We start from the raw sequence: 16,845 nt of genomic DNA on the forward strand, positions 1-16,845 counted from the left end.
CATCAGTGTAATCTAACCTCTGTTATCTCTATCACTTCATCAGTGTAATCTAACCTCTGTTATCTCTATCACTTGGCCTTAAATAATTAGTAAATACTCTTTATCCTCTCTATGTCCACTACTATAAAATCCTTCTTTGCACAATAAGTACCTTCCTCCTCTCTGCATTTTTTTTCCATTTTAATGATATTATCCATCAGTCTAAAGTCTGTTAGCTGACTTCTCACTTGTCACTCTCTGAAGGGTCTCTGGTTGGCATGGCTTTGTGTTTATACAGGTCATCTTCCTTAGCTACAAGAAAAAAAAAATCCTGTAATTTGTCTTAAATTATGCATTAGTAATTCAGAGAGGTTGAATGTATTCTGTTCTGGGTAAGTTGAAATTCTGCTCTTTGAAGACTTTTTAGCCTCAGTTAAGGAATTAGATCTCTTTGTGGTAAGTGACAGACACCGAACTCAGACTAATTTAATCAAAAGAGAATATATAGACTCACATACTGGTAAGTCCAGGGTGGCCTTGACTTCATGCACAGCTGAGTCTAAAAGGCTGTTATTCACATTTCCTCTCTTTTCATCTCCCAGCTCTGCCTCCCTCTGGATGTGCTCAGTTGCTTCAATCATGTCTGGCTCTGCCATGCTGTGGACTGTAGCCCGCCAGGCTCTTCCGTCCATGGGATTCTCCAGGCAAGAATACTGGTTTGGGTTGCCATGCCCTCCTCCAGGGGATCTTCCCAACCCAGGAATCGAACCCAAGTCGCCTGTGTCTCCTGCATTGCAGGCAGATTCTTTACCACTGAAACACTGACCTCATTGTGTTCTATGGTGAATGAACATTCCATAGAGCTGGGGAAGAGGCAGGCTCTTAGCAGATCTCTCCCAATGTCTATACAATTCCCCGGAAGATTCTGATTGACCCTACTTGTCTCTCCTGTCCGGTTCACTGCTAGTTACTGGGCCAGAGGAATGGGCTGCTCTGGCTGCCATCACCTGCATCCGGTGATGCCAATAGGAAGAAAGTGGTGGAGCATAGCTGACTGATTGCTGTAGCACTTCAGAAAGTTGGGAAAGAAAAGAGGGTGTGGTTACCAGAGGAAGAAGGGTGGTGAAGAAGTCGAGGCAGACAGAGAGGAAATAAACTACCTTAGGCGCCTGTGTCATCCTTTGACCTTTAGGAGGCACATATTCTATCTTCCTCATCCCTACATTTAAAAAAATGCTCCTGGCAAAATAATGCATCTAGCCCTCGAGTAAAATTGGGTTTATCCAGAATCACTGTCAGTTATTGCCCCCCCCCCCCAGCTATAACTTTGGAATCTCAGGGAAATGTGCAGATAGTCTGTGGAATTTCCCTGACCAGGCAGTAAGTTATTGATCACCCAGTCTGGCTGCCGCCCGTCCCCCCACCCCCGACCCCCTGGCTCAACCTGCAAAGCAGCTCCCTCTTCCACTGTTTCCTAAGCTCCTATCAAAGAGAGGGGCAGGGGAGAAAGTCTCTTCTGGGGGCTGCGCTGCCTTAGAAGCTCGCATGCTGTGAACCTGGTGTCTGGGGCCAAGGCACCAGCCTGGTGCTGAGTGACCACAAGCTCCTGTCTGACAGGTTCAGGTTTTTCCTGGCAATTCATCTCCGTGCTGCGATTCATGGGGTCGCAATCGGACATGACTGAGCGACTGAACTGAAAACCCTGGTAGAGCTTCCCTGGTGGTCCAGCGTTTAAGAATCTGCCTGACAATGCAGGAGACGTGGGTTCAATCCCTGGTCCAGGAAGATCCCGCATGCCGCAGAGGAAATAAGCCCCTGTGCTACAACTGCTAAGTTGCCCTGGAACCTGTGCACCACCACAAGAGAAGCCACCGCAATGAGAAACCTGTGTACCACAATGAAGACCCAGCACAGCCAAAAACAAAACAAAAAAACCCTGCTGGATGGCATGAACTTGATTCTCAGAAACTTCAAGATCTAATAACCAAGGCCTGAAGTCTCCAGGGTGTAATCTTTGATTCTAGCCCTTGATTTTGAAGTTCCAGTCTTTAAGCAAAAGTCCAAGAGGACAGGACCCATTTAGCCTAAATGATTTCAATCTGAAACTTACCTTCACTTGACCTTTGATCTTGGTTAACAGGAAACAAAAGCTGACCTGTGATGTATCTCTTGTTCTCCGGAAGTGTCTGAAAAGTGTTAGTTGTTCAGTTGTGTCCTACTCTTTGCGAGTCCATGGAGTGTAGCCCTCCAGGCTCCCCTGTCGATGGGATTTCCCAGGCAAGGATATTGGAGTGGGTTGCCATCTAAGGAGTGACTTTTTACATTGGAATGTACTGAGCGACTTCACTTTCACTTTTCACTTTCATGCATTGGAAAAGGAAATGGCAACCCACTCCAGTGTTCTTGCCTGGAGAATCTCAGGGATGGGGGAGCCTGGTGGGCTGCCATCTATGGGGCCGCACAGAGTTGGACACGACTGAAGCGACTTAGCAGTAGCAGTACTGATACATCCTGCTGGTCTCAGGATATCCAGCAGGAGGAGAGTGGGAGGGGTCTGGGAGCAGTCTCACAGGATTGGCTACCAGCATAGAACCGAATTGGCTACATTAGAACCTAAGCTTCCCTATTTACTAGATGTGTGCCTTTATGTGCGTTGCTGGACTGCTCTGCGCCTTCTTCTGCTCCTCTATGAAGTGGACATAGCAGTCCATAGCTTATAGGGTTGTCATGAGTGTGAAATGAGTTAATACATATACAGGGCTCAGAATAGTGCCTGTCACGTGGTAAGCCTTATGCAAGTGACAGCCATTTTTACCACTCTGCTGTCCTTTTTTTTTTTTTTTTAACTTCTAGATTGTAGTCTTATCTCCCACCAGTGGTTGCCACCTTTATACCTTGCTTTTACTTACTTCAACAAGGGACTTAGAATGATCATCAACCACCAGTGAACAAAAGGGGGAAGGGGGCAAGGCAAGGCTGGTATAAGCACCTCCAGGCCCATGTATAGTAAAAGAGGAATCCCCAGAGGAAAGTGGGAGTGCTGCAGACAAGCGGAATAGGAAAGAGCGTTAGAGAGAGGGGGCAAAAAAGCAACCTATCTACTGAAATCCTTATTAATGCTCTGTGAAGTACGGTCTTAGTGTTAGCTTACTAGGGGTTCCGAGGTGGCTCAGTGGTAAAGAATCCATGTGCCAACGCAAGAGACACAAGAGACTCGGGTTTGATCTGTGGGTTGGGAAGATGCCCTGGAGGGGGAAATGGCATTCCAGTATTCTCGCCTGGAGAATCCCATGGACAGAGGAGCCTGGTGGGCTACAATTCATGGGGTCGAAAGGAGTCGGATGTGACTGAGCACACTCACACAATTCTTTCACAGAGCCTGAGAAAGAATTCAGGAACATGTGATTCCTTGAGTGACTGCTGTTCAGCAAAATTATTAATATGAAGGAGTAAGGGACTCAGAGAAACTAAGGGACAAGAGCCAAGCAAAGATGTGATCTCTGCCAAAGTCTACACTTGGCCTGAACCCTGGGAAGCCCTGGGGCAAAAGGTTATATAGCAGATTGGTGCCTGCCTTGAGGCAAGCAAACCCATCGTTCAGAACCGCGTATACCTGTCAGTTGGCAATGCACAGTGGCTCCAGTGATGAAGAATCCACCTGCCGATGCAGGAGATGCAGAAGACACGGCTTTGATCCCTGGGTCAGGAGGATCCCCTGGAGGCGGGCATGGCGACCCACTCCAGTGTTCTTGCCTGGAGAATCCCATGGACAGAAGAGCCTGGCGGGCTACAGTCCATGGGGTTGCAGAGAGTCAGACACGACTGAGCACACACATGTGACAGTACAACATGCTGTCAGTTACTGATGGAGGTGGAAGTAACCTCATAGGCCAGCTGGTACCCATCCATGAGGACATGCAAGAAAAAGGGCAGCTTGAACCACTGTCTGCCACCACACACTGCAGCTGGGTTTGTGAGCACGGGCCTGGTAAAGCAGATCTGAGCAGACCACCAGCAGCATCAACTACAAATAATAATAATATGATGATGATGATGATGGCTGTTATAAAGTGAATACTTATCAAACTAGTACCAGAAACTTACTGAGATTGCGATTATTATACTTTTTTTTTTTCCTTCCAAACACAGTGTTTTTGGTGCAGTGAAGAAAAGGCTTGCAAAAAAATTTGTTTTCCAAATTCTGAGTGTCCTGTCAGTTGTTCATTTTGGTTAAACTGTCAAGGTGAGTTGTCCTTATTTGAATTTTTATGTACTTTTTAATAACAGACTTGCAAACACTAGTGATTTGCTACAGTTGAAAAATTATTATATTTACTTTATTAAAATACAGCATATTATCTGAGAGGAGATAAAGTTTCCAAGTGCTGGAGATCTGATTTCCCAGCAAATGTTAGTTGTCTTTTTGATAAGGAACTCTTGAAACTCAAACAATAAACCACCCCCCACTACCTACTATTTGTATTTGTACAGAAACAGTAGCCTGAAGGACCTTTTTTTTTTTTTTCTGTTGAGATATTGCCTGGGATTGAGTGAGTTTAGAGATAAAATAAAGGAAAAAAAAAAGCTAGTGGCCTAATAGTTCACCAATTTAGAGATGAAAGTAGTGTTAGTCATTCAGTCGTGTCTGACTCTTTCTGACATGATGGACTGTAGCCTTCCAGCCTCCTCTGTCCATGGAATTCTCCAGGCAAGAATACTGGAATGGGTTGCCATTCTTTTCTCCAGGGGATCTTCCCAACCCTGGGATCAAACCAGGTCTCCTGCATTGCCGGCAGATTCTTTACTGTCTGAGCCACCAGGAAGATAAAGAACATTTTTTAGCAACCCAGATTATTTTCAGATGTTAATGACTATTGCTTTAAAGATGGTTTTATTGGAGTGTATAATGTACGTTACTGTCTAATTTTTAATAATGACCTGTGAATTTGTATTTAAGAATCAGACTGCATGTTAGTAGAAATGATGAAACTATGAGAAATTAACTTCTGTTGGCTTAAAATATAGTTCTTTTCATTCATTTCAGTTGACATGTTTGGATTCCTGATGCTTCTACTCCTTGCAATCATGGTTATAGCATTCATTTGTCAATTCTGCATTTATCAATATTACCTACAGAGGTATGTTCATTTTATCCTTAGTAAGAATGTACTTTGGGATAATATCAGTGAAGAGAATGAGCTAGTAATCAAGAAATGGTTTACCTTTTTCATGTAATAAAAATAATACATGTATCCATATGATAAGGACACATCATTTTTTTGAAAAGTACAGAAAATTGTCAAATAAAAAGTTTAATTTTTCCACTCCCACTCCACCTCTGACACCTCCTCTCCAAAAGTTATCCTTTTAGTATGATTCTATTTGTAGTTCTTCTTTTGGTTAACTCCAAGTCTTTGAACAATATGGCTTTTTCTCTTTTTCATGATTTATTGACTTTAGATATTATCTATCTGCTCCCCATCATGAAAACTGAAAAAATGTATCTTGCATTATCCGTATTTCTTTTTGTTTTTCACTGTTACAGGATATTATTATTTTGCTATTTTAGAATTGTAACTATCCTTGTTCACTACTAGCTGTTAAGATGCCTATTATTTCTTCTGTTGGCTATCTTTTTTACTTTGAGTAATCTATTTAGCCCTCTATTTCTCTACCTATCAATACTTTTCCTATTAATTAAGATCAGAAAATCTGGAAACCTGTTTCCTTCCATTTGTCTTCTTCTCTCTCTAGCTCCTAAATTCAGTAAGCTTTCTCACTCATTTGACTTTTTTCAGTGTATAATATTTGCATTCTGTTCTGTAATTTTATTTATATCTTGAAATACTTACTCTATAATTTGAATCTAATTTTTTTAACTATTAAAAAGAATAAAACATATTATGATTGTGTAAATAATGTTTAGGAAAGAACTGAAGTGGAAATAGGAAAGGTAATTCTATGTCACAAACCTGTATTGCTTAACAAAGAATTACCTAGTGTTCCGACCAAATAGTCTCTTTCTTTACCCTCCATTTCTCAAAATCGTGATACATTTCAGCTTGTTTCGTGTTTACATTGTAACTTTGTTATACAGCTTTTGGATTTCCTGGAGTTTTAGCTACCTTCATTATTTCTTGACAAAAAGGACACAGGACATATGTATCTTTATTCTTAACACTGTGATTACTCATTTAGTATTTGGTAAAATATATTCATTTTCTTCTTATAAATATTCTTTTAAAAGTCCTCTGACTTCCTGTTATACTTTACAAAAATTAGTTTCTTTTCACTGCTCTACTGAGTTAGAAGAACTTTTTGAATCCCATATCTTCCTTTTTTTCAGAATTCATTCTTTTTTTCTTTTGCTGGAGTGTATTTTCAAGTAACTTTTTCAAAAGGAGTTCACAAAAGGTATGGAAAATATTTTCATAGTCCATACACTTTGAGAAGCTTTTCTCCATTCTCCTTCAAGCCAACACAATATTATTTTCTTCCTTCAATTTGTGTGCCTTTTTCAAGAAGAACCCATAGACAAGATAGAAAGATCCATTGATAAGGCAAAGGCACATTAATAGGCCCATCTGTAAGTAAAATGTACCTGTATGAAAAAATAAGCGTTAGCCAAATGTTCTGTTCGCTTACTTGAGACCATTAATTTTTCTAGGACTTTGTATTTTTCTGGCTATGAGACTGTTTATCCTCTTCTTATTAACGTGTAATGATAAAAGAAACAGTAAGATAGAAGATAATTCCTTATTCTTTACATCTCAATTATAAAAATATACCCAGAAGGAAGAACCAAAAAGTGTACCTTACATGTGTGGCAAGAGGCTGTAACAAACATATTGCTCTTTAAAAAAATACCTGTATTTTCCCCTAGGGCCCTGGTCTTTTATAAGTGTCATCACTTTTTTGCATAGTTGCTTATCAGTAAAGTGGCTGATTATTCCCACAAGAGAAAAGGGCCCGAGCAAATATCCATCACTGAAGCTTCTGTAGTTTGAATGGAAAGTTCTGAAACCTCTGCAAATATGGGCCAGCAACTGCCCTCATTCTGGTTTTGCGCTGCTACTCACCTGATATCCATCTCTTCTTTTTTTGTTTTCATTTAGAGAGCTGTTGTTGTACAGTCGCTAAGTCGTGTCTGACTCTGCGACCCCATGGACTGCAGCACACCAGGCTTTCCTGTGGTTCACCATCTCCCGGAGCTTGCTCAAACTCAGGTCCATTGAGTCGGTGATGCCATCCAACCATCTCATCCTCTGTCATCCCCTTCTCCTCTTGTCCTCAATCTTTCCCAGCTTTAGGGTCTTTGCCAGTGAGTTGGCTCTTTGCAGCAGGTGGCCCAAGTATTGGAGTTTCTGTTTTAGCATCAATCCTTCCAATGCATATTCAGGGTTGGTTTCCTTTAGGACTGACTGGTTTGATTTCCTTTCTGACCAAGGGACTCTCAAGAGTCTTCTCCAGCACTGCACTTCGAAAGCATCACTCTTTGGCGCTCAGTCTTCTTGGTGGTCTAACTCTCACATCCGTACATGACTACTGGAAAAAAACAGCTTTAACTACACAGACCTTTGTCAGCAAAGTGATATCTCTGCTTTTTAACACACTGTCTAGATTTGTCATAGCTTTTCTTCCAAGCATCTTTTAATTTTGGATATCTTATTAATTCCATGAGAACTGCATCCTGTTAGGGGAATTTGTGTTAAGGACTTATTGTGCTTCATAATACAAAGATTCTTCTTGGGTTCCAGAAACATCCATATTTCAATTAAAGAATGAGTGAGTAATGGGGCATTAAAATATTGATTATTACATCTGATCTAATGGTCTTATTATCTAGCAGATATGCTTCTAAGTTAAAGCACTTTTAAAAGTTCCAAATGTCAGATAACATAAATGTTTAACTGTTCATGTACTCAATGCCTCCTTGACTCTCATCTATTTCAGTAAATATTTACTGAGTATTTATTATGCCTTATGTAATGTGGTTGTCACTAGGGACATAATTATAGCAAGAAAAGATGAATCCTTGCCTTCACATAGTTTACATCCTACTGAGACAAGATGTGGAGAAGTAAATTAGCAGTTGTTAATTCTATTGCTAACTTACTGAAATTTTAAATGACATTTCATTTATTTTAATTTTATTACCATATCCTTAATCAAACACTTTAAGTCTCATGATGGATAAATATAAGGAGAATTTAATATGTGATAAAGCAATGGTAATAGAACATTATATAAATATAACCTAATGAAATAAAATAACTCCAATGATAAATTTATTTTCAAAATAAGCCTTACTAATTCTAAATTTACCATCCTTTTGAACAGAACTCGAGTCTATATTGGTGGAAGACCACACACAGTTTACATTCCTCATGGCAGTGATCCTGGCAAGTATTTTAATTTATTTGATGAGATGCCCCATACTCTTTCAGTAACTCACAATTGGAATTCTTCCCCTTACTTATTCCAGGCATCAAAATTAAAGTATGAGTACTAAATACTGTTCTCATTTCTAAAACATATTCTTGCAACCTCAATTGCTAATCTAAGATGGGTAAAAACCATCATATTGATAGAGAAGACTAAAATTTCCAGTCAGGGTTGGATATTAATAGCTTTCCCAGTTCCCCCTACTCCCACTCCACAAAAAGAACTCAACAAAAAATTAGCTTTGCTTTAAGAAATCCTTGAAGAATTTTCCAAAAACAATTTGCCTTACTTAGTGTACTGACCCTCTCTCTACTTTTGTTCAGCTTGATTCTTTAAGTCTTCCCTTACTTACAAGATTCCTCCTTACCCAGAACTCAAATCTTAGCTTCCTTCAACTAAACATGGACAGCTCTGAGTAGGTTCTCACATGCTTGCACCCATGCTTGGACCCTAGAAAGTGAAAGTCTCTCAGTCATGTCCAAGTCTTTGCGACCCCATCAACTGTCCATGGAATTCTCCAGGCCAGAATACTGTGGGTAGACTTTCCCTTCTCCAGGGGATCTTCCCAACCCAGGGATCAAACCCAAGTCTCCTGCATTGCAGGCAGATTCTTTACCAGCTGAGCCACCAGGGAAGCCCAAGGATACTGGAGTGGGTAGCCTATCCTTTCTCCAGGGGATCTTCATGACCCAGGAATCAAACCAGGGTCTCCCGCATTGCAGGCAGATTCTTTACCAACTGCGCTATCAGGGAAGCCCCTAGATCCTGGAAGCCCAACTAAAGTCAGAACCATAGTACCCTTGTTCACCTGGATGACTGAACCGTAAAATATTGACTGATGAAAGGGCACTGCAAGGTCCTTCATAATTTCCATTAAAAATAATGTCAGGGGATATCCAGGTTATTGTGCTGTTTTGGGTCTCTGGGACATGGTACTATATCTGAATGAGAAGCAGGGTAAAATGTGTATGGTTTAAGGATCAACTGTCAAGCATGTATTGACTCCATTGCTAACCCCTAGCTCTTGTTACATAGAAATTGTTTTGAGGGTAACAGGATCATGAACTATTTGGAAAAGCTATTTAAGAGAGTAGCATTAAAACATGTACATTACCATATGTAAAACAGATAGCCAGTGGAAATGTACTGTATGGTGCAGGGAGGTCAAAGCTGGTGCTCGGTGACAACCTAGAAGGGTGGGATGGGGGGTGGGAGGCGGGAGGGAGGTTTAAGAAGGAGGGGATATATGTATGCCTATGGTTGATCCATCTTGATATATGGCAGAAACCAACACAATATTGTAAAGCCATTATCCTCCAGTTAAAAATAAATTGAAAAAAACAAAAGCCGTTTAAGGAGAGGAGCTGAAGTGCAGCGTTACTGCTGCTTCCTAGGATTGAAATCAAACCAGAGGTGCAGAGAACGATGTGGCATTTCAACTTGTGTCCATCCGCGTTCAATTCCATAGCAAACTGGGCCAGGAGAAATGCTTTGAAAAGAGCACAGGGTTGTATGTATGTGGCTGAGTTGCTTTGCTGTGCACCTAAAACTATCACATTGTTAATTGGCAATATTCTAATACAAGATAAAAGGTTGGTATTTTTTGTTACAAAAGAGCACAAGGTTGGATATTTATTCATTTTAGGTAGAAGCAGTCATGTATTCACATTTTGAGAACAGTTAGTTACAGGAGATTCATTGTAGGAATATAATGTAATCAAATTCACAAAGCAGCTTTACTTTTACCCGGAAGAAACTTCTCAGGCTTAAGGGACTGCCTATATTAAAAGGATGAGTATTGGTTTTGCCATACAGTATTGTAAAGTAAAATAAAGTAAAAGAAAAAAATTAAAATAAAAACAATACAAACAAAAAATAAATAAATAAAAGGGTGAGTAAAGGAAACAAGACTCTTCAAAAGGAATTCATTGAGCATCCACAGGCTTTCTGTCATCAGAGACAAGTTGTCTTGTGGTAACCACCAAATATTTGGCCTTTTTCTCTTTGTTTGACTCACACCCAATTTGATAATACCTTATGTCATTTCAGCCTTAAATATTAAAATAGCAGTTGGGTGGCTCAGCAGTAAATAATCCGCCTGCATTGCAGGAGATATGGGTTTGATCCCTGGGTCGGGAAGATCCCCTGGAGGAGGAAATGGCAACCCACTCCAGTAATCTTGCCCGGAAGAGTTCCATGGACAGAGGAGCCTGGTGGGCTATAGTGTGTGGGGTTGCAAAGAGTTGGATACAACGTTGTGACTAAACAACAATATAAAAATCTCAGAATAGAAATCATATGATATTGACAGATATTTTATGTTTAGCATTTTTTTTGAAAATTAGGTAAGTCATCATTGACTTTGCTTAGGAAGACTTTGAAAAGGTAAACTGATTGTCTTTTCTCACAGTATATAATGAATAGGTACCTGAAAAGCTGGATTGCCCAGATAGAGAAGAAGGAAGTTTCTTCAATGGTAAGCTTTCAAATTATAGTGCATGAATTTTCTGCATGACTCGAAGCTTTTCAGAAATGTAATCAGAGTGGTTCAGAAAGTAAATGGAAATAAAATCTGTGAAATGTAAAGTGATTTTCAGTGCCTGAAACGTGAACCAGAAAATGGAGCTATAACAGCTCCTAAGTCAGGCTGGCTGAGTTGAAATCTGGGCTTCATTTACTAAGTGTGTCATACCAGACCACTAACTTGACCTGTCTGTGTCTTAGTTTACTTATTCACTAATACTCTCTAGTAATAGTGACTAAATTAGTCATTTTGTCTGAAGACAAAATGAGATTTTTACGGGCAAAATTCTTAGAATTTCCCTCATGCTCAGTAAGCCCTTAATAAATGTTCATTGTTCTAGGGGAGTCACAGAATCTCAGCCCTTGGAGGCAAATAAAGGTCACCCTGCTCAGCTCCTGCTCCAGTGCTAGGACCCTCTTGCCAATATCTCTGGCATGTTGGATGGTGGACAGCTGGATTTAAACAATTAGTAATTTGGCTCTGTGTGGTGTGTGTGCATATACGTTGTGTGCACACACGGGTGCGTGACTTTCAACAGGATAAACACACAGGCGTACTTATTGCTACCTCCTACATCCAGCCTCCGTGTACAGAGAAAGGGAGTCCCTGCCTAGAGGCGTGCTGCTCCATAACTCGATGACTCTGCAGTTGCCAGTGCAGGTGAATAAGGAAGGAGGGAAAAGAGAATGCAAGTAACTCCCAGAAGCATGTAGGCCCCCTAGAAGCCAGAATGGTCTCCAGGAGAAAAATTAGAGTTTAAAAGACCGATGACATCTGGATGACCATCTGTCATCCAAACCATTTTGAAAGTAAAAGTGGTAGTGATAACAAATACGCTGGGAGGACAGGTATAAACCAGGAGTCTCGTGCACAAGTGAGAACGTGCAGCTGTGCTGGTGGATACCCACCGTTGTGAGGGACACGTGTTTATGTCTGTTTGCTGTTGGAGGGGCTGGGTATCTTTACAAACTTTAAAAAAGGAAATCTGACAATATCTGTCAAAGCCTTTTTTGAGTTACTCTTTGACTTGGTGATTCTGTTATTAGTTAATGGAGATTTTTCTCCTTATGAATCACCAAAATTATATGTATTAGTTGAATCATTTGAAATTTCTAGATTTGTCCATTTGTGACATATTAAAGGAGCAATTGCATATAGTTTAATAAAATGATCAGGAGTTGATCTTGGTGTTGTGGGGTCTGAAACTTATGGAATTTGGAGACCTTCCTAAAAATTGTTTTTATATCATCCTTTTCTTAATTTTACAAAAATGTTTGACTCTGATAGCACATATTCCCAGGGTCATGAAAGGCCGACGGCAACTGAGGGCTCCTAAAGCTTATGCTGTACCACACACAGATTTTATTAAAAGTTTTAAAAAATAGGACACAGTTCTTGTCCAGGCTTGAGTAAGAATGGAAATGACATATACTACATTTGAGGATATAAATTAGTAGAAGAGTTCTAAAAATCAGTTTGCTAATATGAATCAAGAACCTTAATCCTTTTTACTCTTTAAATCCCAATAATGTCACTTTTGGGAATTTATCCTGTGAAAATAATCTGAAATAGCTTCATTTTTTAACATTTAGCTCTATGATCCATTTGGAATTAGGCATAATATATGATGTGAGATCCAGTTCCAGTTTTGTCTTTTTCCAAATGGCTATCCAACACAATTTATTTTAAAAGTCTATCCTTTACATCAGTGATGAGATGGAAGCTTTTTCATACATTAAATTTCCATACATATTTGAGTATACTTTTATATATCTATTGACTGCCATTGGTTTGTCTGGCTATTCATTCCCTAACACCTTAATTAATTATGGAGAATATGTAAATTATTTTAATATCTGGAGATGGTATTAAACTTCTTCCCACCTCACATAACTCTTTTTGTTTCCATTTTTTTCTTAATTTTAACTTCAAGTGTAATAAAGATGAATTGTTTATTCTAACTAGCACCAATGCTGGAAATTTCAAAAAGTTAAACATTTGGTATCTGAGAAAGATAGTCTTTCTCGAACTTCAGAGGTTCTACATGTAAAGTAACTCATGATTTTACAGTAATTTCCTCTTGATTTGTTTCAACTTGGTTGTCCTTTCCTGTCCCGTCTTTCTTCCTCTTCCTTTTTTCCTCTTCTTTCTTTTTCTTCTTGCTCTCTTTTCTTTTTCCTCCAACCTTCATTTCTTCTTTTCAGAGCAGACTTACCAAAGAAAAATTTGATGATATTAGTATATCTTTTAAATTTAGGTCTTCTTATTCTGCCTTGCTGTTTAACTTTTGTAGCAGAGCAGTTTATTTTGAATAAAATGCTATTGCAGAGGGAAAATGTTGTTTCAGAAGAGCTTTTACTATGCATTTGACCATATAATCATCATAAAAAGACTTTCAAATGCATAATGTAAAAGTTACAGTTTTAATGCTTTTTGGTTAGATACTATGTTAAAAATAAAACAGTTGAAACATTTAAAAAATAGACATCATATTCTAGCCCCAAAGTGTCTTCTATAAGGCAATATTTTAAAATCTTAAAATAAGACATAAAAATATACTAGCACAAATTATAGAACTACTTTTCAACTCTTGTTCATATCTAACCAGTAAGTTTGAAGAAAAGGTAATGAATTCTATTGAGAGGAAAAGAATTGACCCAGGATTATGAGCAAACAGGACTTTTAAGCAGAGAGGAATAAAGAACTAGAAAGACTGAGATTCAAGGAAGCCTTTGAGTGATGAGAATGGAATGAGAGAAAGAGTATTAGAAGAGGGAGCTATCTTAAATTGGGATATAGGTTCCAAGGCAGAGTTTTTCCTGTAAGAATTTATTGGAGAATGCTCTTAGGAATAACTCATGTGAAGGCAATTTTACGGAGAGTTCTGGGACCTGGTAGGCTCTCTAATTGAGACAAAGGGGCCCAAACCTCTGTATCAACTGTCATTAAATGTGGAATGCTCTTCAAAAGGAGACTTAACTTTGAGTGGGGCAGCTCCCTTTGACTGAGGGCAATTACCAAAGACAGCCTGGCCGCTGGAGGAATGAGTACCCTGTTCTGGAAAGGGAGGTCCAGCCATCTACCACAGCAGCTGTCATTGATTTGGGGGGGATATTGAGATTAGCAGTTCTGGGAAGACAGGATTTGAAATGTTGTTGTTGTTCAGTCACTAAGTCATGTCCAACTCTTTGCAACCCCATGGACTGCAGCATGCCAGGCTTCTCTGTCCTCCACCAGCTTCTGGAGTTTGCTCAAATTCATGTCTGTTGAGCCGGTGATACTCTCTAACCATCTCATCCTCTGTGGCCCCCCTTTTGCCTTCATCCTTTCCCAGTATCAGGATCTTTTTCAATGAGTCAGCTTTTCACATCAGGTGGCCAAAGTATTGGAGCTTTAGTATCAGTCCTTCCAATGAAATATTCAGGGTTGATTTCCTTTAGGACTGACTGGTTTGACTTCCTTGCTGTCGAAGGGACTCTCAAGAGTTCTATTACTCTTTAAAAAAAGCACACTCCTCCATTTCAACTTTTACATTTTCTTTACAACCCAAAGGAATATTGACATTTCTTTCAATTATATATTTCCATTATTATTATTTTGATTGCCCTTATGCAGAGATTGGGCCACATGTGACTATATTTAAATAAATTTTGGATTAGAATTAATTGTGATACCGAGAAGGGAAAAATATGTAAGCAGAAGATGGTAGATTTACTAGGAAAAGAAGGCAATTGAAAAATGGTTGTTTTGAAGAAGTAGAAATAAAAGCAGATCTAATGGGATAGAGAGTGGAATTGTAGGTTTGTCACCAGGGATTAAAATGTCTTCTAGGACACTAAGAGATGGAACAATTTAGGAATTAACAAACTTTTTCCATAAAGGGCCAGATAGCAAATACTTCACGCTTTTGGCGTTTTCTGGTCTACTCAACTTCGCTATCATTCTGCTAAATCAGCCATAGACAATATATAATTGAATGTATGTAACTGTGTTCCAATAACATTTTATTTGCAAGAACACAAGAGGGCCAGATTTGGATTGCCAGCCACAGTTCATGGATTTCTGGTTTAGATGATGCCTATCTCATTACATTGACTTGTAACAAATATTTTCAAAGATTCCAAATAAAATTGACAAAAGAAGACACAAAAGGAGAGCCCAAATAGGGTAGCCATTATGTAACTAATAATCCCATCAATTTTGTTACATGGTTAATATTGTATACACAGGCTTTCATTTCATGATTTATTAATTTTTCATCTTCCATTTTTATATTCTTACTTCTAAATACTGAGTTTTCTGAGATGGAAGCAAAAATTAATCCAGTCAATATATGCCACCCTGATAAATTCAGACAGATTTTGGCAAAGACATCTTAAAAAGTAGCTAATCTCATAAGAAATGTAGTAATAATCCAAAAGTAATAGATTAGACTTCTGAAATATACATGTGATAGGTGTCTTTCCACTTAATTTGTGTGATTCTTGACAAATCTTTTACCTTCTGTACTTTATTATTCAACTGTCCAATAAAAACACCTTTGATACTTTTCCAGAGTTTTGAAATCTACGTGACAAATTTTAAACTCCTTTGAAAGGGATGTTCAATGCCTTTTTGGAATAAGGCAGTATTTTCCACATTCAAGCTGCTGCCTGGCCAAATCCACAAACAGGAATGTTATTAAAGAAAGTCTTCGTTGGATTGTAGGAGAGATGAGATGACCCTAATCGTCGCAACTGTACAACCAATAGGAATTTACTCCAAACTTTCACTTATTCTAATAAATTGGGTCCTCAAATAATAAAAAGGGAGAATAAAAAGAGATGCCTTTATGTCACTTTTGTTTTTTTGTTTTTTTTTTTTGGTAAACATGTGCTGTTGAATTACCTGTCAAGCATGCCAGAGCCTCATGAGCAAATTTGGGACTGAAAATCATGGAGGTAGATTTAACTTTCTGTTTCTCCTGGTAGAAGAGAGCAGAGGGTGAGTGGCAGACAGCAATAGCTTTGTTAACCTGACTCTGTAGATGAGAAGATTATTGCCCGAAATGCAAACTTCTGGTTGGCTGTAAGAAAATGCCTTTTTCTCATTTCACTCACCAGCTTTCTCTCCCCATTTAAATGGTAATTATACATTTATAATGCATGGCAAATATGTCCGGTTTTCCTCAGAATCCTCTAGAAGCTCTGGAAACTAGTGCTTTCATAATGAAAGGTTACTATAACTCCACTCTTTTGGAGTTATTCTTCGCTTGGGAAGATCTTGGTTCTATTAATTTTCTTCTACCTTCACTTACTTGCCTGTTGTTTCCCCGCGCAAACCAGTAGGATATTTCCAATCAAATAGTGAGCGCTGGCAAAAGGGAGTAATGATATTCAAGTCATGTAACTTTAAGTAATATCTTCTAAGTATCTTTTAATTAACTTGGAAGTTGTTGCATATTAACTTGGTATTATTGCTTTCCCATAAATAAGTCAGACTAATTTCCAGTAAAATCACCCACCCCCTCCAAGTTTTTCATTTTCAACATTGTATTCTTAGAAACTCTTAACTAAATCTAGTGGTTGACTCTGGTCCTGAATCTTTCCATTCCCCCTTCTTCTCCCTATTCTTGGCATTTGTTTAGTTCAAGATCTATTTTGGTGTTCATGTCAGTGCCTATTGTTTGGACTTCCCTGGTGGCTCAGATGCTAAAGCATCTGTCTACAATGTGGGAGACCTGGGTTCAATCCCTGGGTTGGGAAGATTCCCTGGAGAAAGAAATGGCAACCCACTCCAGTACTCTTGCCTTCAGTTCAGTTCAGTCGCTCAGTCGTGTCCGACTCTTTGTGACCCCATGGACTGCAGCACACCAGTCCTCCCTGTCCATCACCATCTCCCAGAGTTCACTCAAACTG

At 39.1% G+C, this 16,845-nt stretch overlaps 1 protein-coding gene across 1 annotated transcript in view; it reads left to right on the forward strand.

Annotated features, from left to right (window-relative positions):
* Window positions 1-16,845, forward strand: part of PTTG1IP2 (PTTG1IP family member 2) — a 92,676-nt gene that overhangs the window by 9,216 nt on the left and 66,615 nt on the right. The window contains exons 3-5 of the mRNA XM_040260941.1: window positions 4,129-4,222; window positions 5,024-5,117; window positions 8,320-8,381. Coding sequence (XP_040116875.1) covers window positions 4,129-4,222; window positions 5,024-5,117; window positions 8,320-8,381 — 250 coding nt within the window. The remainder of the gene's footprint in view (window positions 1-4,128; window positions 4,223-5,023; window positions 5,118-8,319; window positions 8,382-16,845) is intronic.

The sequence above is a fragment of the Oryx dammah genome, unplaced genomic scaffold (assembly GCF_014754425.2).
Source record: "Oryx dammah isolate SB20612 unplaced genomic scaffold, SCBI_Odam_1.1 HiC_scaffold_18, whole genome shotgun sequence".
Classification (NCBI taxonomy): domain Eukaryota; kingdom Metazoa; phylum Chordata; class Mammalia; order Artiodactyla; family Bovidae; genus Oryx; species Oryx dammah.